The 25,286-nt window shown below is 54.3% G+C and overlaps 1 protein-coding gene across 2 annotated transcripts; it reads left to right on the top strand.

Annotated features, from left to right (window-relative positions):
• Positions 1-662: 662 nt before the first annotated feature.
• Positions 663-24,682, top strand: vldlr (very low density lipoprotein receptor). 2 transcript variants are annotated; one of them, XM_084482785.1, is made up of 20 exons: positions 663-1,327; positions 3,526-3,645; positions 4,388-4,510; positions 7,062-7,178; positions 7,655-7,863; positions 9,444-9,606; positions 10,141-10,263; positions 10,593-10,715; positions 12,835-12,954; positions 14,228-14,353; positions 15,590-15,761; positions 17,089-17,313; positions 17,644-17,762; positions 18,247-18,386; positions 18,747-18,888; positions 18,983-19,132; positions 20,607-20,666; positions 22,467-22,547; positions 22,961-23,202; positions 23,446-24,682. In XM_084482785.1, the coding sequence occupies exons 1-20, from the start codon at positions 1,255-1,257 to the stop codon at positions 23,479-23,481; spliced, it is 2,664 nt and encodes an 887-aa protein (XP_084338911.1). In that variant the 5' UTR covers positions 663-1,254; the 3' UTR covers positions 23,482-24,682. The 2 variants fall into 2 exon arrangements, with proteins under 2 accessions (XP_084338911.1, XP_084338912.1); XM_084482786.1 differs by lacking the exon at positions 20,607-20,666.
• Positions 24,683-25,286: the final 604 nt, after the last annotated feature.

Here is a 25,286-nt window from a genome sequence, read left to right as displayed (position 1 = left end):
GAGAGCGAGAGAGAGAGAGAGGGGGTGGGGAGGGGAGGGGGGGGGAGAGGGGAGAGGGGAAGGAGAAATGGGAAGTAAAGGTGGAAATGAAAGTAGGATTTAAATAGGGAAAGAATGAAAGAAATTGAGAATGATTTGGCACTTTGGCGAACCCTTCAGGTCACCAGACGTAACTTCAACAACGGTCAGGCCCTGTGTGTCGAATCACCAACAACCGGGACCGGCCTCCTCCAGCAGAGAGAGGAGGGAGGAGGAGGAGGGAGGAGGCAGGTGGGCACAGCGGGGGACAGCCTTGACACGCTCGGCTAATTTGTGTGAGAAATCTCAGTGTAAAAAAGCGGGATAATCCATCTCATACACAGGACCTGACGCACGGCGAACTGGAAATGAAGATTGAATTGATTAATCATCATAATAATAATAATAATAATAATAATAATAATAACACGATATATTCTGTATAATACAACAAAATAATTTTGGGTCGTTGGAGAAGAATAATGGATGACGACTCATTAGTATGCTGATTAAATATTAATAACGCGTGGTCCAGTTGTCGGACCGTGAGAGACGGAAGGGTTAAGGGGAGGAGGAGGAGGAGGAGAGCCGCCAGCAGCATACACTCGGAGGCTGGTTGTGTGTATCAGGGGGCGATCGGTGTATGTGTGTCAGGGTGGATCGGTGTGTGTGTGTGTGTGTGTTTCAGGGAGTCTTGGTTTGTGTGTGTGTGTATCAGCGGGGGGCCGGTGTGTGTGTGTGTATGTGTACGTGTGTGTATATGTATCAGAAGCTAACGGTGAGGCGTCTGCAGCCAGTCTCGTTTGTGTGTGTGTGTGTGTGTGTGTGTGTGTGTGTGTGTGTGTGTGTGTGTGTGTGTCATGTCGGATGCGTGTGTGTGTGAGAGTCAGCGCGCGGGCTGCTCGCTGTAATCAGGCCATGGACTGCAGCTTGTCCGCCACCTCGGGAGGAGGCAGCGCGAGCCGGAAAGACGACGACGGCGGCGCGTGAACCGAACCGAGAGCATAAAGAAGGCGCGTGGTCGGTCGGTCGCTTGTTTGCTTTCGTTCGCGCCCCGCAGAGCCGCAGTCCACTCGGTGCCGCGTGTGATTCGGATCGGTGTGTGTGTGTGCAGCGGTTTTGTCTACAGTCCGCGCGGTGTGAACCGGGTTCCCACCACCACCAGGCCAGGCTCCAGTCACCCAGCAGCCAGCCGGCTTAGGAGCACCTCCGCCCGGCTCCCCCCCCCGAGCAGACATGTCCCCGTCCCGGCTGTGGCTCTGCTTGCTGCCCGCGCTGCTGTCCTGCCTCCAACACGGCGCTGTACACGGTGAGTGGACCGGGAGAGAGAGGTGTGTGTGTGTGTGTGTGTGTGTGTGTGTGTGTGTGTGTGTGTGTGTGTGTGTGTGTGTGTGTGTGTGTGTGTGTGTGTGTGTGTGTGTGTGTGTGTGTGTGTGTGTGTGTGTGTGTGTGTGTGTGTGTGTGTGTGTGTGTGTGTGTGTGTGTCGTTGAATGTAGGATCCTGGATTAATGCCCCCGTGTGTGAACGGAGCAGCAGAATCGGATGTCACGTCAGTATGTTGTAAACGCTCTCGGAACGGGACCGGGTCGGTCTGACTGGTCCTCCTCTCCTGCTCACCTGGTCGGACCGGTAGTCCCGAGCCTTTGCTCACCTGGTCGGACCGTAGTCCCGAGCCTTTGCTCACCTGGTCGGACCGGTAGTCCCGAGCCTTTGCTCACCTGGTCGGACCGTAGTCCCGAGCCTTTGCTCACCTGGTCGGACCGTAGTCCCGAGCCTTTGCTCACCTGGTCGGACCGTAGTCCCGAGCCGTTAAACAATATCGCCGTCGCGTCTATACCATCACATCAGAGTGTTTGTCTCGACTGCGCCTGCGCAGAGCCGCCGATACGTGGGGTTCCGTGGCCCCATTAGAGTACACATTTAAATATTGATGTGTTATTTGTCGCCGGAGTGGGAGAGCAGGACGGGGTTGGAAGAAGTGTGTGTGGGGGGGGGGGGGGAATCCTCCCGTCCGCCACACGCAGCGGACCGCAGTGGGGCCAGCCGCCGACGGCAGGTGTCTGTCTAACGAGGACCGCGCGGAGGCCACGGCGGTTTACATGCAACACGTCCGCTCAGGCCGCGAAGCCCCGGCGACGGAACCTCTTCACACGGTGTGTTGTGTGAGCGTCGACGTGTGTGTGTGTGTGTGAACACCAACACGCGCGGTTCGGATTTAGATTTCGGATCATTGCATGATCCGAATATATTAACGTCGTCACGCAAATTGGCTCGCTCGTGACACCGCGAGGCTGATTAAAATGGATACATCGTAGGCTTATCTCGGCTTTGATTGGCTGCTTAAGATCCTGTTCTTTTGATCCAAATGGTGGGTGTGCGATCATTGGACGGCCCCATCTCTCCGAGGGGAGGGGGAGAGAGGGAGAGAGAGAGGGAGGGAGGGAGGGGGAGAGAGAGAGAGATGCAGGCTTGGTTTCTGTGAATTACTGTACCGTGACCTACAGTACGTCTGTTGCCCACCGTTTTAAACACATGCCAGAGACTGTATTGTGGATATTAAATGTAAAGCTTCATATTAAACACGTACTACAGGCCGTAGGATGTGGTACTAAATGTAGAGCTTTGTTTTCTGCGGGTACCACAGCCCAGACGCCGTGGCTACGCCGTGACGCTCTGGGTCCACCTGAGGCCTGTCAGGAACAGCGGTCCTGAGGGACCAGGTGTGAGCGGTGAATCTGTAGTGATCCACTTCTGATGAATGATCTGCTTAAAGGTCCTGCGTTTAAAACAAACGCTTCGTAGCCACCAGCGAGCTCCTTACCCCGCGGTGTGGTGGGGCTGGTCCTGGGGGGGGGCGTTAACGACCTGTGGACGATCTCTAACGACGGCGTCTCCTCCTGGTCTTCAGACCAGCAGCTGCTGGTCTCAGGCTGTCAGCTGACTGGTCTGGAGGCAGCCCCTTTGTCTGCCGGCGATAAGATGTGTTGTAATCAGATCCTGGATTATGTTCATATCCAGTGGGACGTTGTTGCATAGTTAATATTGTGTTGGGCAATAACATGGCGCTCGTTCAAACTTCATTCCTATACCCAACAAATGTCCCTCACCAGGGAAACGAATAAGGCTCAATAAAAAGACCGTCTGAGGTTAGGGGGAGAAGGAATCTGAAGCAGGGAGTCTTCATCGGTCCTCCTCCTCCTCCTCCTGTGATCAGACTGTACAGCCAGGCCCACTTCTGGAACAGGGACCATAACTCATCCCGTCCAGAGTCGGGCTCTATTTTTAGTGTGCGTCCTTGTCTCGTTCACACTGGTCCAGCCCCCCCACGGCATTCTGATCATCTCCTCCCCCCTCCTTCCCCCCCTCCTTCCTCTCCTCTCCCCTTCTACCGTCTCTCACGCTTCGTCCCTTTTGACCTCAAACGTCTGAACTCCTCCTCTCCTTCCTTCCTCCCTCTCTGTCCCCCTTCGCCGACCTGTGACCTGTGACCTTTGACCTGGGGCTAGGGGCGGCCCCGGAGTGTGAGGCCAACCAGTTCCAGTGTGGGAACGGCCGCTGCATCCCGTCGGTGTGGAAGTGCGACGGAGACCCCGACTGCACCGACGGCAGCGACGAGACGTCCTGTGGTGAGCCCGGCCGGGACCGCCTCTTCTTTGGCTCGGTTGGATTTTGCCAAATCCAAATGGAAATGACCTCTAGAGGTCCCCTGACGCCAGGTGTGAGTGTGATTGGCCGCTACAAGCCGTGTTGGAAATCTACCCCTTATGACATCACAGGTGGGCGTGTCCTCCTAGATGTGTGCTGCTTGTAGCGTCCAATCACACCACGCCTGGTGGCGCGTCATGGCACCTTTAACATTTTGACATTTTCCACTTTATAAAATCCTTTCTTCGAGATATGAATGCAAACACAGAGTCGTGACTTTCTGGACACGCGTCACAATACACGGCGTAGCAGCCCCCGCTGCACCTGTGCACTGTGTACACACACAGAGAGGAGGAGGAGGAGCCTGGGAGACGGTAGTATCAAGGCGCGTGTACGTGAACGTGCGCGTGTCCTTGATCTGCTGCGTTCCTATACCTCGTGACCTAGTTAGAACACACACACACACACACACACACACACACACACACACACACACACACACACACACACACACACACACACACACACACACACACACACACACACACACATATATCTCTGGGCGACCCTCTATTCACCGTCCATGCTGCTCCAGGGAGTTGTGGGCCAGCGTACCACCGTGATGTTATATGATCTATTCTTTCTGTTTTCTCTATTTCTGTATTTATTGTCTTCCTCGTGTTGTCGTCTCCCCGAGGCTAACTGAAGCTCCCCCCCCCACAGAGAAGCTGACCTGTGCAGACTCTGACTTCGTCTGCACTAACGGCCAGTGTGTCCCCAAGCGCTGGCACTGCGACGGAGAGCCCGACTGTGAGGACGGCTCCGACGAGAGCTCCGAGATCTGCTGTGAGTACCAGGACTACCGTACCAGGACTACCGTACCAGGACTACCGTACCAGGACTACCGTACCAGGACTACCGTACCAGGACTACCGTACCATGACTACCGTACCAGGACTACCGTACCATGGAGACCGTACCATGGAGACCGTACCATGGAGACGTACCATGGATACGTACCATGGATACCGTACCATGGAGACCGTACCATGGAGACCGTACCATGGAGACCGTACCATGGATACGTACCATGACTACCGTACCATGACTACCGTACCATGGATACGTACCATGGATACGTACCATGACTACCGTACCATGACTACTGTACCATGGAGACCGTACCATGACTACCGTACCATGGATACCGTACCATGGAGACCGTACCATGACTACCGTACCATGACTACCGTACCATGGATACGTACCATGACTACCGTACCATGACTACTGTACCATGACTACTGTACCATGGATACCGTACCATGGATACCGTACCATGGAGACCGTGCCATGGAGACCGTACCATGGATACCGTACCATGGATACCGTACCATGACTACCGTACCATGGATACCGTACCATGGATACCGCCCCCTCCGGGCCCCCAGCGGCCGGCCTGGCGGTGGGGGGTCAGGGCAGCAGGCGGTTTGCTGATCAGAAGGGTCGTGGTTTGATTCCCGGGTCCTCCCAGCGTCGCCGTTAGCCTTGGTTGTGAGGCGCTCGGCCCGCCGGTCAGGAAGCGTCAAAGCGCCGCGTTTACCAGCTGGCGTCTCCCCGCGCTCTGAGCCCTGATGTCAACAGAGCGGTTCTGCTCTGATCCTCAGTTCCGACCCATGTGGCCTGAAGATCAATAAAGCCTTGTCTTCAAGATCAGCAGACGGGATGGGATTTATCGACGCAGAGGTTGCTGTACGGAGTCGAGTGTTTCCATGGCAACTGGAAAGTGGCCTGTTGGACCGCAGGTTCAGAGAGAAGAAGAGTTTGACCTGGGTTCTGTTTTAACAGGTTAAGGAGTTTGACCTGGGTTCTGTTTTAACAGGTTAAGGAGTTTGACCTGGGTTCTGTTTTAACAGGTTAAGGAGTTTGACCTGGGTTCTGTTTTAACAGGTTAAGGAGTTTGACCTGGGTTCTGTTTTAACAGGTTAAGGAATTTGACCTGGGTTCTGTTTTAACAGGTTAAGGAGTTTGACCTGGGTTCTGTTTTAACAGGTTAAGGAGTTTGACCTGGGTTCTGTTTTAACAGGTTAAGGAGTTTGACCTGGGTTCTGTTTTAACAGGTTAAGGAGTTTGACCTGGGTTCTGTTTTAACAGGTTAAGGAGTTTGACCTGGGTTCTGTTTTAACAGGTTAAGGAGTTTGACCTGGGTTCTGTTTTAACAGGTTAAGGAATTTGACCTGGGTTCTGTTTTAACAGGTTAAGGAGTTTGACCTGGGTTCTGTTTTAACAGGTTAAGGAGTTTGACCTGGGTTCTGTTTTAACAGGTTAAGGAGTTTGACCTGGGTTCTGTTTTAACAGGTTAAGGAGTTTGACCTGGGTATGATCTCAGCCGTTAAAGGGCCTCTTTGCCCGCCTGGTGTCAGTGGGGATAGGCGTATCATAATCAGTCATGTTGTAAAACGGAGCCTTTAATGTTGACTGGAGTCCACTCAGCAGCCTGCACTAGCTTACAGAGGCACTGTGTGCTGAACGGTAGGAATGGAGGAGCTGGGGATCGAACCAGCAACCTTCTGGTTACCAGCCGACCCGCTGTACCTCCTGAGCCGCGCGCCGCCCCTCCGCCAGACATCTCCTAGTGGCGGAGCTGCAACAAGGAGTTCACTCTCACCACTTTGAGATGAACCGGGAGGATCGGTCGCTGAAACAAGTGTCGACTGGACGGTGAGACGGGAGCAGTGTGACGCACCGGAGGAGGAGGGGGGCTGTGGTACAGGAGGAGGTCTGTGTGGTACAGGAAGAGGTCTGTGTGGTACAGGAGGAGGTCTGTGGTACAGGAGGAGGTCTGTGGTACAGGAGGAGGTCTGTGGTACAGGAGGAGGTCTGTGGTACAGGAGGAGGTCTGTGGTACAGGAGGAGGTCTGTGGTACAGGAGGAGGTCTGTGGTACAGGAGGAGGTCTGTGTGGTACAGGAGGAGGTCTGCGTGGTACAGATGTACAGGCGGTGTACGTGCAGCGCGGCTCTGGTTTCTCTGTATCTCTGTTGTGTTTGAACAGCTGAGGCCTCGCTGGGCGCCCCCCCCCCCCCCCCCCCGGAATCTTGTGCGTGTGTCGGGGCTGATGCATCACGCGCCACACGTGGTGCGTGGGGGTGTGTGTGTGGGTGTGTGTGCGTCAGACGGCTGGATTAGGGAAGCGGGTCGTTGAGGGTTCTGCTTTAGATGAGTTTATTATTATAGCGCCAGACACTTTAAGACGGCTGAATGTCACTTAATGTCACTTAATGACATACAGAAGATATGATAAATCTGTGATAACGGTGCTCCTACTGTAGACGTGAGGCGCGGTGTTAGGCGTTGTGTTTCACGTTATCATAAATGTTGATGTTGTGTTTGTGCAGACATGCGGACGTGTCGTGTGAACGAGTTCAGCTGTGGGGCCAACCAGTGTATTCCTGTCTTCTGGAAGTGTGACGGAGAGAGCGACTGTGAGAAAGGAGCCGACGAGGTCAACTGCAGTAAGGACACGCACGCACGCACGCACATGACGCACACGCACGCACACAGACACACATGACACACACGACGCACACATTCATGGACACAATCCCACCATGCCATGCTGGCTAAAGCTAGATTTATTAATGAATTCATTAATTTGATCCTGTATCATTTATTTTCTGCCGGACTGTGAATGCAATAGACGCAGTAAAACCTGCGTACTGGTTCCCAGTCCTGTATGACGTCTCCCAGTGGGAGGATTACTGGTCAGGAACGGCCTCCTGCACCCGGCAGACCTTAACCTGGTGGCCTCCTCTCCTCCTCCTCCTCTTCTCCTCCCCCCTCCTCCTCCTTCTCCTCCCCTCCTCTCCTCCTCCTCCTCCTCCTCCTCCCCTCCTCCTCCTCCTCCTCCTCTCCTCCTCTCCTTCTCCTCCCCCCTCCTCCCCCCTCCTCCTCCCCCTCCCCTCTCCTCCTCCTCCTCCTCTCCCTCCAGGCAACATCACGTGCGCGCCCAACGAGTTCACGTGCGCCAGCGGCCGCTGCATCTCCCGCAACTTTGTGTGCAACGGCGAGGACGAGTGCGGCGACGGCAGCGACGAGGCGGGCTGCGCGCCCTCCTCCTGCGGGCCCAGCGAGTTCCAGTGCGGCAACGCGTCCTGCATCCCGGCCAGCTGGGTGTGTGACGAGGACGTGGACTGCCAGGTGGGTGTGTGACGAGGACGTGGACTGCCAGGTGGGTGTGTGACGAGGACGTGGACTGCCAGGTGGGTGTGTGACGAGGACGTGGACTGCCAGGTGGGTGTGTGACGAGGACGTGGACTGCCAGGTGGGTGTGTGACGAGGACGTGGACTGCCAGCTGGGTGTGTGACGAGGACGTGGAGAACCGAGAACGCCAACGCCAACGCCAACGCCACGTCACGGAGCGGCCCACCTGCCAGGTGGGCCGCTCCGTGACGCGGCGTTGGCGCCTCGGTTCTTCTCTGATTGACGGTGGCCGCTGACTCGTTAGGACCACGCGCTCCGTGGTGACTTTGTGGTACTTTGTGTGGCGTTAGTTTCCCGCCGTGGTGGCGATGCTGTTGCTATGTTACGCTGTTGTTGTTGTTGTTGTTGTTGTTGTTGTTATGCCGGGGAGAGCGTGTAATAAATGGACTGAACAGGCTGCATAAGAACGGTTATTGGAGGTGACCGTGGTAGCAGAGGATGGCTGCTTCTTAAAACTACAAATTGCCTCAAGGTTTCGACGAATGGAAGTCCTACGAGAATTGGAAAATGAAGTGGAAACGCGATTGTCAGTACGTGCACTTGGTTCTATTCTATGAACGTCTTTACTGTACCGACGGCGATATATAGTTTCACTCTCTTATGACAAACGTACTTACTGTAAGTCTGCTGGACGCCCTGACTGTAAACGTGAACGCGTGACGGACTTTGAAGAGAAAGAACAAGCGTTAGCGGTAGCTCTGTGGCTCTGTGGCTGACAGGACATGGAGCTGGGGCCGTGACACACGGCGCTACGCTCAGCGCCGCGCTGGTGGACCAACCTGCTGCTGCTGGGGCGCGTCTGTCTGTCCCGCTGCAGGTCCATTATTAAAAGGTTAATTATTAATAATGAACCTTTTTACAGGCCGTTGCGTGATGACGCGCCGCACGGGATTTCTAAGTTATTGATGTGCAGCCGGCGGAGCGAGTTTAACGTTGCCATGGCAACGGGCCGACGACGACGACGACGTCGTCGTGTCTGTGAGTGACGTCGCTGCGGGCGGCGGCGGCGTGCGTCTGACCGAACGCCGTCGCCCACCGAGAGTGAGCCGCTCAGGAGCCGTTAGGGAGCGGACAGACGTTACAAACACACGGCGGCCCCCCCAGAGGACCGGCTGTTGGTCAGACACACAGCGGGCCCCCGAGGGCCCCCGAGGGCCCCGTGCTGCAGGAGGTGCCGTCGTCTGCTCTGTCCTTGAGCCGTGCAGGACGGCGGCTAATGAGATGCTACTTTATTCATGGAAACTGAATTAATGCGTGAGCAGCGAATAACATTTGTACTGCGGGGGGGGGGAAGAGTGTCGCTACGCACACGTTGTGCTCCAGACCACGGCGCACATGTGACCATTTATCTAGTGTCAATGGTGTGTTGTTTTTAGTTGTTGTACATTTTTTATTTTTTGCTCTGCAGCCCTAATCTGGTTTCAAGGACCAGTTGAACGTGTTTTATTTTGCTGTCCTTGGGTTGGTCAGAGTTGTTGACTCATTCAGATGACCCGCCCCCCCCGCCCTCTCTCAGGACCAATCAGACGAGTCCCACGCGCGCTGCGGCCGCCACCCGACGCCCCCCGCCCGCTGCTCCTCCAGCGAGATGCAGTGCGGCTCCGGGGAGTGCATCCACAGGAAGTGGCGCTGCGACGGAGACAGCGACTGCAAGGACGGCAGCGACGAGAGCAACTGTCGTACGTCTCCCCCCCCCCCCCCCCCTCCTCCCCTCCCCTCCTCCTCCCTCCCTCCCCTCCCTCCCTCCCTCTCCCCTCCTCCCCTCCCCTCCCTCCCCTCCTCCCCCTCCCCCGCCCGAGTCCCGCCATTTGATTAAACCCACACTCTCTTATGTATAATGTATGGGTTAGTGTGCACTAGGTAGTGTGTGGGTTAGTGTGTGGGTTAGTGTGCACCAGGTAGTGTGTGGGTTAGTGTGCACCAGGTAGTGTGTGGGTTAGTGTGCACCAGGTAGTGTGTGGGTTAGTGTGCACCAGGTAGTGTGTGGGTTAGTGTGTGGGTTAGTGTGCACCAGGTAGTGTGTGGGTTAGTGTGCACCAGGTAGTGTATGGGTTAGTGTGCACCAGGTAGTGTGTGGGTTAGTGTGCACCAGGTAGTGTGTGACCTGTGTGCACTAGGTAGAGTGTGTGTTTACCTGTGTGTGTGTGTGTGTGTGTGTGTGTGTGTGTGTGTGTGTGTGTGTGTGTGTGTGTGTGTGTGTGTGTGTGTCCCAGCTGTGCGTACCTGTGGGGCTGACCACTTCAAGTGTGACGATGGAGGCTGTATCCCTGGCAACCGGCAGTGTAATGGTCTGAGAGAGTGCACCGACGGATCGGACGAAAACAACTGCAAAAACGGTGTGTGTGTGTGTGTGTGTGTGTGTGTGTGTGTGTGTGTGTGTGTGTGTGTGTGTGTGTGTGTGTGTGTGTGTGTGTGTGTGTGTGTGTGTGTGTGTGTGTGTGTGTGTGTGTGTGTGTGTGTGTGTGTGTGTGTTCCGCTGGCATGCATCCGTTTAGATCCATTAGAACAGATGTTCACAGTTCTGTCACGTTGTTTGTGTACTAGAGTAGTTTTGTATGTTTAAGTGTTTGTTGCCCCACTGCCTTCAAGAAGACCAAAAAACATGTGGTGTGTAAGATTAAGGCTCAATCAGAATGTAAACACTGGTTATTGTGTGTGTGTGTAGTGACCCAGTGCAGTGGACCAGAGAAGTTCCGCTGCCGCAGTGGCGAGTGCATCGAGATGAGCAAGGTGTGTAACAAGGCCCGCGACTGCCCCGACTGGAGCGATGAGCCCATCAGCGAATGCAGTGAGTACCGTGGGCATAGATACACAACGTAGATACACACCGTAGATACACACCGTAGATACACACCGTAGATACACACCGTAGATACACACCGTAGATACACACCGTAGATACACAGCGTAGATACACAACGTACACACACAACGTAGCAGTACTAGTGGTCATAGATACACACCGTAGATACACACCGTAGATACACAACGTAGCAGTACTAGTGGTCATAGATACACACCGTAGATACACACCGTAGATACACAACGTAGCAGTACCGTGGGCATAGATACACACCGTAGATACACAACGTAGATACACAACGTACACACACAGCGTAGCAGTACCTTGGGCATAGATACACACCGTAGATACACACCGTAGATACACAACGTAGCAGTACCGTGGGCATAGATACACACCGTAGATACACAACGTAGCAGTACTAGTGGGCATAGATACACACCGTACACACACAGCGTAGCAGTACTAGTGGGCATAGATACACAGCGTACACACACACCGTACACACACAGCGTAGCAGTACTAGTGGGCATAGATACACAATGTACACACACAGCGTAGCAGTACTAGTGGGCATAGATACACACTGTACACACACAACGTAGCAGTACTAGTGGTCATAGATACACAACGTACACACACAGCGTAGCAGTACTAGTGGGCATAGATACACAACGTACACACACAGCGTAGCAGTACTAGTGGGCATAGATACTCAGTGTAGCAGTACTAGTGTTCATAGATACTCAGTGTAGCAGTACTAGTGGTCATAGATACTCACCGTACATACACAACGTAGCAGTACTAGTGGGCATAGATACTCACCGTACATACACAACGTAGCAGTACTAGTGTTCATAGATACTCAGTGTAGCAGTACTAGTGTTCATAGATACTCAGTGTAGCAGTACTAGTGTTCATAGATACTCAACGTAGCAGTACTAGTGTTCATAGATACTCAGTGTAGCAGTACTAGTGGTCATAGATACTCACCGTAGCAGTACTAGTGTTCATAGATACTCAGTGTAGCAGTACTAGTGTTCATTAGATACTCAACGTAGCAGTACTAGTGGGCATAGATACTCAGTGTAGCAGTACTAGTGTTCATTAGATACTCAGTGTAGCAGTACTAGTGTTCATTAGATACTAGTGTTCACTACTCACTGTAGCAGCCCCCGCTAGGTGCTTACTGCGTGTAGCTAATCCTCCTTGGAGCTCCGTGGGTTTGATTCCCACCTGTGGTTCTATGCTACACGTCATTCCCTCTTCTCTGGAATGCTTTGTGTTATGAGGTTATGTTATGAGGTTATGTTATGAGGGTGTTATGCTGCCTTTCCAAATAAGCACACAACCATTTTCCTTTAACTATTTTATTTCAAGAACTGCCTCATAATGACAGTGAAATGATGAAGGGGTTCATAAGCACACACCAGGGTGGGTCTGGTGTGGAATGTGGACGATGTTAACCAGGGTCTCAACAGATGTGGATGAATATCCTGGCAGATGTTGTTCTTGTTCCAGATGTGAATCGATGTCAGATGGACAGTTGGTTGACTGTGATCTGAAGACTTCTATGAATATCCTCGCAGATGTTCGTGAATGTATTAGGGCTGCACAATTAATTGCATTTTAATTTAAACCTTGATGTTGGCTCAACATGAAAGGTTGCTTTTCATTTATAAAAAAAGAAAATATTACAAAAAACATAAATATGAGATTTTATATTCCTTTACCATTAAAGTCCATTCACAAACTCTAAAATATCAGCATTGGCTTCACTCAGTCTTTTCTTATGTACAGTAAGCACCACAGAATATGAATGTAATCTGTTAAATGATAATTGCACGATCTCCTGATTGCCATGGAGTCCTAATTGTGCAGCTCTAGTAGAAATGGACAAGCAGCTGGTCCAGAGTGGACCAGTGTGTGTGGACCAGTGTGTGTGGACCAGTGTGTGTGGACCAGTGTGTGTGGACCAGTGTGTGTCTGTGGACCAGTGTGTGTCTGTGGACCAGTGTGTGTCTGTGGACCAGTGTGTGTGTGTGGACCAGTGAGTGTGTGTGTGTGTGTGTGGACCAGTGACTGACCGCCTCCTGCCCTCCAGGTGTGAACGAGTGTCTGCTGAACAACGGCGGCTGCTCCCACATGTGTAAGGACATGGTGATCGGCTTCCAGTGCGACTGCACCCCCGGCCTGCAGCTCCTGGACCACAAGACCTGCGGAGGTACGCTGCTGCTCCCTGTGGCGTTCCCTGTGGTGTTCCGGTGTGGTGTTCCCTGTGCTGCTCCCTGTGGCGTTCCCTGTGGTGTTCCGGTGTGGTGTTCCCTGTGGTGTTCCGGTGTGGTGTTCCGGTGTGGTGTTCCTGTGGCGTTCCGGTGTGGTGTTCCGGTGTGGTGTTCCCTGTGGTGTTCCGGTGTGGTGTTCCGGTGTGGTGTTCCCTGTGGCGTTCCCTGTGGTGTTCCGGTGTGGTGTTCCCTGTGCTGTTCCCTGTGGTGTTCCCTGTGGTGTTCCGGTGTGGTGTTCCCTGTGGCGTTCCGGTGTGGTGTTCCCTGTGGTGTTCCGGTGTGGGGTCGGTAGGCTGGGAAAAAGAATCCGTTCTTGGATGCGTCGCGGTTCTCTCTAGGACGATTCCGTCTTCATGCAGAAAATGAAGTCTTTTTTAAATTGTTATTAAATGAGTTGGCCTGCTGCAGAGAGCTACAGGGTTCTCTGTGCAGAGAACCGACTTTATCTAATACACAATATTAGATTTATCTAATACACAATATTAGATAAAGTAATTCATCTGTTGATTGTCTCTAATGATCATCACACAAGTAGGAAGTGATTAGCAAACTCTGAGCAGCACACACTTTTTTTATTATTTTTTTATTCTGCATGGAAATGTACATAAAAAAATTGTTGCTTCGATTTAGAATCGACTCGTTGACCTCGGAATCGAATCGTGAGGTGCCAGAAGAGATTCCCATTCCTAGTGTTTGGAAACGGCCCTCGCACAATAAGTGCCCTAAAAACTTAAAAGTTAATATTAAAAACAGAGTTAATATTAAAAACAGAGTTAATATTGTACCTTGGCGGTTAACCGTCGTAAAGTGTGGTTGAAGTACAGCTACCACTCAGTTTATTACAGCTGAGAGTCCGATATGAGCTCAGGAGCTCAGGAGCACCACGCTCGTTGTGCGTGAGGGGAAGGACGTCTCTCATGTCTCGCTGCGTCATAAACGACGGTTGAACCGGTCTGTCGGTTTGTGGTGAGTGGAACCGGTTACCAGGCTGGTTATCTAGTAGGCTGCACTTCACCCTGACCTCAACCATCTCCACCCTGGGCTCCTGACAGAACACAATATTGTTCCAAACTGCGTTAACACTTTGCGTGCTGGTCGCTTTCCTTCACGTGCGTGTTCCTTCTAAAGATGTGTCGTTTGAGTCCTCAGTCGTCTGAACGTCTCCCTGACTGTTGTTGTTGTTGTTGTTGTTGTTGTTGTTGTCGTCTCCAGACATCAACGAGTGTGTGAACCCGGGCATCTGCAGTCAGATCTGCATCAACCTGAAGGGGGGCTACAAGTGTGAGTGTCACAACGGCTACCAGATGGACCCCACCACGGGGGTCTGCAAGGCTGTGGGTGAGTCCTGAGACGACTGTTTACCGCCTGGACCACTGAGACGACTGTTTACCACCTGGACCAATGAGACGACTGTTTACCACCTGGACCAATGAGACGACTGTTTACCGCCTGGACCACTGAGACGACTGTTTACCACCTGGACCACTGAGACGACTGTTTACCACCTGGACCAATGAGACGACTGTTTACCACCTGGACCACTGAGACGACTGTTTACCACTGAGACGACTGTTTACCACCGCGGACCAATGAGACGACTGTTTACCACCTGGACCACTGAGACGACTGTTTACCACCTGGACCACTGAGACGACTGTTTACCACTGAGACGACTGTTTACCACCTGGACCACTGAGACGACTGTTTACCACTGAGACGACTGTTTACCGCCTGGACCACTGAGACGACTGTTTACCACCTGGACCAATGAGACGACTGTTTACCACCTGGACCAATGAGACGACTGTTTACCGCCTGGACCACTGAGACGACTGTTTACCGCCTGGACCAATGAGACGACTGTTTACCACCTGGACCACTGAGACGACTGTTTACCACCTGGACCAATGAGACGACTGTTTACCACCTGGACCACTGAGACGACTGTTTACCACCTGGACCACTGAGACGACTGTTTACCACCTGGACCAATGAGACGACTGTTTACCACCTGGACCAATGAGACGACAGAGAGAGGGAGGGTTGGCCGTGGGGAGGTGGGCGGAGCGCACAGCGGTTGCAGCGGGTCTCCGTGTGTCGTCATGGTTTCCGTCGTCATGGTGACGGTGTCCAGGTGTAAACAGAAGACGGCAGGGCCGCTGTGTGAGGGCTGTGGGGTCAGGTGACCGCGGCGATGGGCGGCACCGGAGCGGACGACTTAAACCATGAGTCAGTTGAAGCGCAGGACAGCTGCTGGCGTCTGCGGCGGCGAGGCTGAATATTAATAATATTTAAAAACCTTTTAAAGGATTTAATGTGATAGTTTAGTCCATACATTTGGCCTTACAGCGTAGCTCTCCACTGAGTTCAGCCCCGTTGTTCGGCCCCTGGCTAACGGGGCCCCTAACAACGGGGGTCTGTCCCAGAGACCAGCTGTGACCCAGCGCCGGGGGGTGGGGGGGGGGGGGTGGGGGGGGTCCACAGTGAGACGAGAACAAAGAGGCTGTTGTGGCGGCGGCGGTGCGCGGCCGTGTGCTGACCTCGTGACCCCGTGGCGCCCCCCCCCCCCTGCAGGGAAGGAGCCCTGCCTGATGTTCACCAACCGGAGGGACATCCGGCGGCTGGGCCTGGAGCGGAGGGAGTACACCCAGGTGGTGGAGCAGCAGAGGAACGCCGTGGCGCTGGACGCCGACTTCAACCAGCAGACCATCTTCTGGGCCGACCTCAGCCAGAAGGCCATCTACAGGTCAGACCCCCCCCCCCCCCCACCGTACTACAGGTCAGACCCCCCCCCTGTACTACAGGTCAGGACCCCCCCCCCCCCTGTACTACAGGTCAGGACCCCCCCACTGTACTACAGGTCAGACCCCCCCCCCCGTACTACAGGTCAGACCCCCCCCCCCCCCGTACTACAGGTCAGACCCCCCCCCCCCGTACTACAGGTCAGACCCCCCCCCCCCCGTACTACAGGTCAGGACCCCCCCCCCCCGTACTACAGGTCAGACCCCCCCCCCCACCGTACTACAGGTCAGACCCCCCCCCCCACCGTACTACAGGTCAGACCCCCCCCCACCGTACTACAGGTCAGACCCCCCCCCCACCGTACTACAGGTCAGACCCCCCCCCACCGTACTACAGGTCAGACCCCCCCCCCGTACTACAGGTCAGACCCCCCCCCTACTGTACTACAGGTCAGACCCCCCCCCCCCGTACTACAGGTCAGACCCCCCCCCCGTACTACAGGTCAGACCCCCCCCCCGTACTACAGGTCAGACCCCCCCCCCCCGTACTACAGGTCAGACCCCCCCCCCCCCCGTACTACAGGTCAGACCCCCCCCCGTACTACAGGTCAGACCCCCCCCCCCGTACTACAGGTCAGACCCCCCCCCACCGTACTACAGGTCAGACCCCCCCCCCCACCGTACTACAGGTCAGACCCCCCCCCCCCCCGCACCGTACTACAGGTCTCTCCTCTCCTCCTCCTCTCCTCCTCCTCTCAGCCCGTCTCTCCTCACCTCCTCCTCTCCTCCTCCTCTCAGCCCGTCTCTCCTCACCTCCTCTCCTCACCTCCTCCTCTCCTCCTCCTCTCAGCCCGTCTCTCCTCACCTCCTCTCCTCACCTCCTCCTCTCCTCCTCCTCTCCTCCTCCTCTCAGCCAGTCTCTCCTCACCTCCTCTCCTCCTCCTCTCAGCCAGTCTCTCCTCACCTCCTCCTCTCCTCCTCCTCTCAGTCCGTCTCTCCTCACCTCCTCTCCTCACCTCCTCCTCTCCTCCTCCTCTCCTCCTCCTCTCAGCCAGTCTCTCCTCACCTCCTCTCCTCCTCCTCTCAGCCAGTCTCTCCTCACCTCCTCCTCTCCTCCTCCTCTCAGTCCGTCTCTCCTCACCTCCTCTCCTCACCTCCTCCTCTCCTCCTCCTCTCAGTCCGTCTCTCCTCACCTCCTCTCCTCACCTCCTCCTCTCCTCCTCCTCTCCTCCTCCTCTCAGCCAGTCTCTCCTCACCTCCTCCTCTCCTCCTCCTCTCAGCCCGTCTCTCCTCACCTCCTCTCCTCACCTCCTCCTCTCCTCCTCCTCTCAGCACGGTTCTGGGTCAGAAGGCGGAGCAGGGCGTCCACACCAAGGTGATCGACGGCGTGCAGACGCCCATGGGCGTGGCCGTGGACTGGATCTACAAAAACATCTACTGGTCCGACCTGGGCACCAAGACCATCGCCGTGGCGACCTTCAACGGCACCAGGCAGAAGGTTCTGTTCAGCACGGGTCTGAAGGAGCCCGCCTCCATCGCCGTGGACCCGCTGTCGGGGTGAGTGACGGGGCGCTAAGGGCGGGGCGCTAAGGGCGGGGCGCTCTCTGCTTTAATTGAGTCTTTTCGGGCGTGTTAAACCTGAATGCGCTTTTATCCCCAGTATCGTAGAATCTGCACTAAGGGTCCATGTTGGAATCCAGAGCTCATGTCACATGAACCGTAGCGTACGGTTAGTGGAGGGGACGGTGCACCGTCACGTTGTCACGGCGACGGTCTCCGGGCACGTCTCTATCTGGGCCGTGCGGCGGTGGTGGTGGTGGTGGTGCTATGGACTAGTGTGTGTGTGTGTGTGTGTGTGTGTGTGTGTGTTGATGGTTTGCCCTCCAGGTTCCTGTACTGGTCTGACTGGGGGGAACCAGCGAAGATCGAGAAGTCTGGGATGAACGGAGCGGACCGCCGCAGCCTGGTGGAGACGGACATCCAGTGGCCCAACGGCATCACTCTGGGTAGGAGCCCCCCCCCCCCCCCCCCCCCCCCTCTCTCACGCCCACGCCGGTCATTATCCCCGTTCTCCGACAGCGTGACTCAGCTCCTCTGCCTGCGCTCAGCGGCCTGTCCCTAACGGATGAGGACTGCAACCGTTGCCCCGGTTACCACATCTCGTGACAGGTGGTCGGTCCGTGGCCGGCTGGTTGGATTGGGAACAGATCGTCTGTGTGTCTTGTGACGGCCTCATGTTAGTGTGGCTCTTCAGACACAATGCTCAGTGCACTTGGCCCTGGTCCTCAGTGAGGGGGTAGGGTTCAGTGAGGCGGGCCGGAGCAGAGTCCTCCTCTCTCTCCTCTCTCCTCCACACATCAGTTACCATCGACCAGTCCTCCCTGATTTGGCTCGATTTTATTTTAGCTTTGCGTCTAGTACCTCTACTCCTTCTGCTGTCTCCTTAACCCTGTCCTCCTCCTCCTCCTCCTCCTCCTCCTCCTCCTCCAGACCTGATCAAGGGCCGGCTGTACTGGGTGGACTCCAAGCTGCACATGCTGTGCAGCGTGGACCTGAACGGGGACAACCGGAGGAAGGTCCTGCAGTCCTCCGAGTTCCTGGCCCACCCCTTCGGCCTCACCGTGTTCGAGGTACGCTCCTCCACAGCTCAAGGTCGCTGGGCTGTGATGCGTTTGATTCATTATCCGATAATGATCCTGTTATCGTTCTGCAGGATAAGGATTTATACACTGAACTCTGAATTTATACACTGAGACGTGACTGCGTTGCTAACGCGTAGCGTCCAGAGTGACGGGGCCGCGTAGGAGTCTGGTAGTGTCTGACCTGTGGTCACGGTGTAGGACCGTGTGTTAGTGTCTGACCTGTGGTCACGGTGTAGGACCGTGTGGTAGTGTCTAACCTTGGTCACGGTGTAGGACCGTGTGGTAGTGTCTGACCTGTGGTCACTGTGTAGGACCGTGTGTTAGTGTCTAACCTTGGTCACGGTGCAGGACCGTGTGTTCTGGACGGACGGGGAGAACGAGGCCATCTACGGCGCCAACAAGTTCACGGGCTCCGACGTGGTGATGCTGGCCAGCAACCTGTACGACCCCCAGGACATCATCGTCTACCACGAGCTCATCCAGCTGTCTGGTGAGGAGCCCAGCCGTACGGGGATACACGCCGGTGGTACTCCTCCTCCTCGTGGCTCCTCCCCGTCCTGACTCCTCCTCTGCTCCTCCTCCAGGGCCCAACTGGTGTGCGGAGAAGGAGGACAACGGGGGCTGTGCCTACCTCTGCCTGCCCGCCCCGCAGGTCAACAAGCACTCCCCCCGCTACACCTGCGTGTGTCCGCAGGGCCAGGAGCTGGCAGAGGACGGCCTGCGCTGCCGGCCAGGTGACACGCACGCACGCACGCACTCACTCACTCACTCACTCACTCACTCTACTCTTCTCAGAGGTGACATGCTGATGTCTCACCTCAACTCTAAGTACTGGGCAGCGGTCGCCCCGGGTAACGGGCTGCTGGTCGCCCCGGGTAACCGGGGGGGGGGGGGGGGGGTGTGTGTGTGTGTGTGTGTGTGTGTGTGTGTGTGTGTGTGTGTGTGTGTGTGTGTGTGTGTGTGTGTGTGTGTGTGTGTGTGTGTGTGTGTGTGAGGAATGTGCACAGTGGCTAGTAGCCGCCCCATGCTGTTAGCACACACACTGATCCTGTTGTGTGTGTGATCCTTTTAGTGGAGAGTGAACCTCCCGTTATGTCAACACCCTGGAGGAGGTTCACTGGTACAGGAGGAGTCCTGACACACACGCTAATGCTTTAGAGTTTCTGAATCCTAATTTGAAGTGAGAACAGAATGCATGTCCTTTACATTCGCTGTTCTCCGCTCATACGAGTTTCAAACGTGGTGCTGATGGTGTCATGTGACCGATGAGGATGAATCCCCGTATGGATAAACGCTGTGCGCTTCACTCCGTCATCTGAACAGAGTCGTGGTGTGGCACGTGGCTCAGGTTTGGTGTACGTTTGTAAACCGTTCCTAATGCATTGTGATTGGTCAGTCTGGACGACGCTACCGTCCACTCTAAACTGTTGGTAGCGCGTCATGTGACTCGCAGACCGTCCAATCGGAGCAGAGACTGGGAGGTGGACCTTGTGTTTATTAACCTTTGAGCTGCAGGCGGGCGTCCTGTTAGGGAGGTATTATGGGATGCTACAGCGGGGAGACGCGGTCTCGTGTGCGTTCGTTCTATTTTTATTCAAATGTTTTTCTATCTTGAGCCTTGTTTCTTAACTGGGTCGTGGTTGAAATGGAAAGAAGTAGAATAACAGATAGCTCCTAGCCCCAAGCCGGGGTTTAGATTAAAGATCTGTCAGGGAGGCTGAGAACATGAAGCGTCTTATTCTCACGAGCGTTGGTCTCTTTTCCTTCCAAGAAAGCAAACGGAGAAGAGAAGAGCTGCTTCCTGTGTCGGTGTGGAGGCTCCTTCTGTCTCCTCCCAGGGACTGAATGGTTTCATCCAATGGTTCTCGTTCTAATGGTTTCATCCAATGGTTCTCGTTCTAATGGTTTCATCCAATGGTTCTCGTTCTAATGGTTTTAGCCAATGGTTGACGTTCTAATGGTTTCATCCAATGGTTGACGTTGTAATGGTTTCATCCAATGGTTCTCGTTCTAATGGTTTCATCCAATGGTTGACGTTCTAATGGTTTCATCCAATGGTTGACGTTCTACTGGTACCCGTTGAGCCGGACTGGTCCCCGGGGGCGGCTGGTCTCATTCCCCTGCTGGGTGTGAGCAGTCAGAAGTAGGCCAACCAGTGACGTCACTGGAGCTGATGCTGTCCCCTGTGACTGTCGCCCTGTCTGACAGAGACGGCCCCCGGCCCCGCCCCTCGGGACGCTGGTCCAGGTGGGACCCGCCCCGCCCCAGGTAACGCCCCGCCGTGGTCCGACCCGCCGCCCGTCACTAACTCTGCTCCCTGGCTGGTTAACGTGTGGAGGAGGAGATAACTCTGCTCCCTGGCTGGTTAACGTGTGGAGGAGGAGATAACTCTGCTCCCTGGCTGGTTAACGTGTGGAGGAGGAGATAACTCTGCTCCCTGGCTGGTTAACGTGTGGAGGAGGAGATAACTTCACTCCCTGGCTGGTTAACGTGTGGAGGAGGAGATAACTCTGCTCCCTGGCTGGTTAACGTGTGGAGGAGGAGATAACTTCACTCCCTGGCTGGTTAACGTGTGGAGGAGGAGATAACTCTGCTCCCTGGCTGGTTAACGTGTGGAGGAGGAGATAACTCTGCTCCCTGGCTGGTTAACGTGTGGAGGAGGAGATAACTCTGCTCCCTGGCTGGTTAACGTGTGGAGGAGGAGATAACTCTGCTCCCTGGCTGGTTAACGTGTGGAGGAGGAGATAACTCTGCTCCCTGGCTGGTTAACGTGTGGAGGAGGAGACGCACGGCCGCTGCTCCTCGTCTGCTTGGCCACCGTCTGCGTCTGTTGGTTTAGTGTGAGCTAGAGAAGAGGACTGATGGCATAACGCACTAACTCTGTCCTATGGCAGTCGGTCATGAACTAGTGTAGTGCCGTCAGACTCTAATTGTTTGTGATGTCCCTAACAGCCCCTCTCTGGTCGGAGGATTGGTTTAGTGTCTTAAAGGGACGTGTTCCACCACCAGGTGTGGTGTGGTCAGCCCTTACACGCCGTTTCGCAAATGTGCCGCGTCTGACGTCACAGATGGGAGTGTGACCCTCACCGCTATCCGTCACACGTCTAGGTGGACACGCCCACCTGTGATGTCAGAAGCGGCACATTTTCGTAACGGCTGACCACACTCACACCTGGTGGTGTGATGTCTCCTTTAATGCTCGTCTGTGCCGTCGTCGTGGAAGACATGTGCTTAACTAACATTTATTTGAAGCTCTTATTTTATACTTATAGTTAACCTTAACCCTACACACTGCACCTTAAGGTACCATAACCCTACACACTGCACCTTAAGGTACCTTAACCCTACACACTGCACCTTAAGGTACCTTAACCCTACACACTGCACCTTAAGGTACCTTAACCCTACACACTGCACCTTAAGGTACTCCTCACTGTGACCTTAACCCTACACACTGCACCTTAAGGTACCTTAACCCTACACACTGCCCCGTTAAGGTAATCCTCATCATTCCCAGTAAAGACTCATGAATTCCCAGTATTTTGCCGAGGCTTTCTGGTGAGCTGGATTCATGTTCTGTCAAAGGATTGTTTGTTTCGCCAACCGACTGTAGACCTTAGCAACAGCAGACTGTAACCTTGGCAGTGAACAGGATTTGGGGTCTTGGCAACGAAGAAATCATTTTGTTGAGAAGAAAGAAAACTGGTTTGTATTTCGATTTCAGGACTAAAGCAATGGCAGGTGTGTGTGTGTGTGTGTGGCTAATGCTGACTGAGAGGTGAGCGTTTTGCTGTGGCGGTTTGAAGCTCTCTTAATGAACTGTGTGGGTCATGCTCTCAATGTGGCGTTGGGCCGTCGGGTTCCTGGACGTTCTCCTCATCCTTGCGGTTCCTGGGCGTGTGTTCCTGGACGTTCTCCTCATCCTTGCGGTTCCTGGGCGTGTGTTCCTGGACGTTCTCCTCATCCTTGTGGTTCCTGGGCGTGTGTTCCTGGACGTTCTCCTCATCCTTGCGGTTCCTGGGCGTGTGTTCCTGGACGTTCTCCTCATCCTTGCTGTTTGTCTTCCAGAAGCCAACGTGAGCACATCGATCCACGAGGTCAACTCTACCGCCAGAGGGTCCACGGCTGCCTGGGCCATCCTGCCTGTCTGTGAGTACATGGCTGATCTACTTAACCCTTCAGACTTCATTCACTGGCTGTCAATTGCATATCCAGACGTTTGAATGACCTAATAGACGGTCAGTTGTACATGGCCTGCATTTAAACAGAGCTGTTCTAACCAGTGGCAACCAACTGTACATTAAAAAGTATTTCTGCTCAATCTAAAAGGTTTAACAACTGCTTCCTCCTCCTGGACTGTATGTTTGTATACAGCGCACTTTTTTGTTGTTGTGGAGAACCAGCGCCACACAGTGGCCTTGAATGTGTACTGCGGCGTTTCTACAGCTCGATGCGAGTCTTTACGGGGCGCTAGGTCCTCTGAGTACGTCCTCCTCACGCCCTCTGTGTGTCCGTCCTCCGTGTGTCCGTCCTCTGTGTGTCCGTGTGTCCGTCCTCTGCAGTGCTGCTGTCGATGGCGGCGGCCGGTGCCTACCTGATGTGGAGGAACTGGCAGCTGAAGAACCAGAAGAGCATGAACTTCGACAACCCGGTCTACCTGAAGACCACGGAGGAGGACCTGAGCATCGACATCAGCCGGCACGGAGCCAGCGCGGGCCACAGCGCGGGCCACAGCGCGGGACACAGCGCGGGACACAGCGCAGGACACAACGTGGGACACAACGTTGGACACACCTACCCAGCAGTGAGTACCGCTCCACACTCTTGTCTTGTCTTGTCTGCACATACCGAGTGTGTGTGTGTGTCGCTCGCTCTCTACTGCTCTGTGAGTATTTGGACGCTTACTGCAGGGTAACTAGACTGTAGTGTGTTTGGACTCTAACCATAGTGTCTAACTAAAGTGTTTTGTGGTTCAGTGACGTTCACGTTAACCCTTCTGCTAGTGTCGGGTGTTGGAGGACTAATGACGACTGTTCTTGTGTTCCAGATATCCATCGTGAGCACAGAGGATGACTTATCCTGATCGTTTCCATGGCAACCACCAACCCCTACCCCTACCCCCCCCGTCCCACCCCCCCCCCCCCCTGTCCGCCGGCTGTTGCGTGGCACCCGTGGCGTTTCCATGCGGGCGGTCGTCCACGGCAACAGCAGCCAAACCTTATCGCGGGACGGCAGCCCCTCTGAAGTGCATTACGTCATAACTCCAGATGGTCGCTGGGGGGTGGGGGGGGTTATTTATTATGTGAATATTATAATGAGATGGTGTGCAGTATGTTTTCACAGTGTCCCAAGGTGTCAGGTGGTGGGGGGGGGGGGGGGGTTGGGGGGGAATCTTGAGCAATTTGCAGCCAGCAATGACAGCCAATGAGGGAGGAGCAGAAGAACAGTCTGGCCAATGAGCGGTGCAGCCGGTCTCCGTAACGCCCTCCCCGTCCACTAGGGGGAGCCAGATCTACTGCTGTCGGGGCGGAGTCTGAAGGTTTTAACGCCGCAGAGGAGGAGGGGGGGGGGGGGGGGGGGGGGGCTGGCTGGCTCTGGGTGGGGTCATTTTGTTTACAACATTATTTGTGACTGATCTCATTCAGACCAAACAAAAGTTGAAAACAAATGAAACGAAAGTCCTGATGATCTGAGGCCAGCGAGCTGAGCCGCCCCCACGCTTCGACAAACGGGCACTGTATTAATATTTATGTTCGCTTGGACAAATGTCCGGCGGAGATGTACATTAATTTATTATCCGTTTTTGTTTTCATTTTCTTGAATGAACCACTACTTCCCGACGGACGTTATCTTGCGGGAGCAGGAGTGGTTTTTCTTTTCACTGTTAATGATTATGTATTATGGAAAATGTGCGAGTTGCCATGGTTACAGCGTTTTGTACATTCTATACATTTAATCCCATAATAATCCTCTGACATGACAGCCGATCAGGAGCCCCTTTCTCTCGATGCACTTTGATCAAATGTTCCTTCTGTAAATAAGATTGTATACATTTGACTTGAGATAATTTTTTGCTATGGTTGGGTACATTACCAGGGTTATAAGTATTTAACAAACAAGATATTAAAAATGTCAAAGAAACGCGACCGAATTTGTTAAAGATATTTTGTATGTTTGTGTGCTGTTGTACGTTTTTCTAGCCTTGTACAGTCTGGGTTTAAAGCGCCCTGCGTCTGGCGACGAGCTGGTTTGGAAATCACTTCAAAATAAAAGCCGAGCTACGGTTCATCTGAAACGTTTCATCCCGTTTTGTTCCCGCACGGTTTGTGTGTATTAGCGCTGCTATGCGAACCTTTTTGTGACATTAAATGATCATGTTAAATGGTCTACGCTCAAACATGGCAGTTGTCAGTTTTGTCCCAAACTGATGATGAGTTTGACTCGTGTTGTGGGATGCTGCCGCCTAGCGGCGTGCGGGGCTCTGACCGCGAGGCCGTTCTGGGCCGAACAGACGACTCTCGCCCCGGCCTCCGTCTGCAGAACAACCGGGGTGGTCGGTTCTGCTGAGCCGTGACCCGTCAGAGGGTCACCTGGGACCCCCTGTGGTCTGATAGCGGGTCCCCTCGGACCCCCTGTGGTCTGATAGCGGGTCCCCTCGGACCCCCTGTGGTCTGATAGCGGGTCCCCTGGGACCCCCTGTCGTCTCCAGCCCACCGGTCAGCCCACTCTGGGCCAAACATCTGTCGGTTACCCGGACAGCTGTGATGGTTATGTTAACGTCACATGCGACCGCTTCTTCATGCATTTCATGATCTCACCCCACTAATCACTACTGGTGATTTCATGATCTCACCCCACTAATCACTAATGGTGAGATGAGGACTCTTC

This window comes from Micromesistius poutassou (assembly GCF_964030765.1).
Source record: "Micromesistius poutassou genome assembly, chromosome: 18".
Taxonomy (NCBI): domain Eukaryota; kingdom Metazoa; phylum Chordata; class Actinopteri; order Gadiformes; family Gadidae; genus Micromesistius; species Micromesistius poutassou.
Note: the sequence above shows the minus strand (reverse complement) of the source record. Positions and strands in the feature narration are given on the sequence as shown.

What these genes read in the sequence shown, in the direction of transcription:
- vldlr (XM_084482785.1), top strand. Translation starts at nt 1,255, where the DNA reads ATGTCCCCGTCCCGGCTGTGGCTCTGCTTGCTGCCCGCGCTGCTGTCC. An exon ending in CGAGAGCTCCGAGATCTGCT is followed by an intron (nt 4,511 to 7,061) that starts GTGAGTACCAGG and finishes GTGTTTGTGCAG; the next exon opens with ACATGCGGACGTGTCGTGTG. An exon ending in GCCCAACGGCATCACTCTGG is followed by an intron (nt 17,763 to 18,246) that starts GTAGGAGCCCCC and finishes CTCCTCCTCCAG; the next exon opens with ACCTGATCAAGGGCCGGCTG.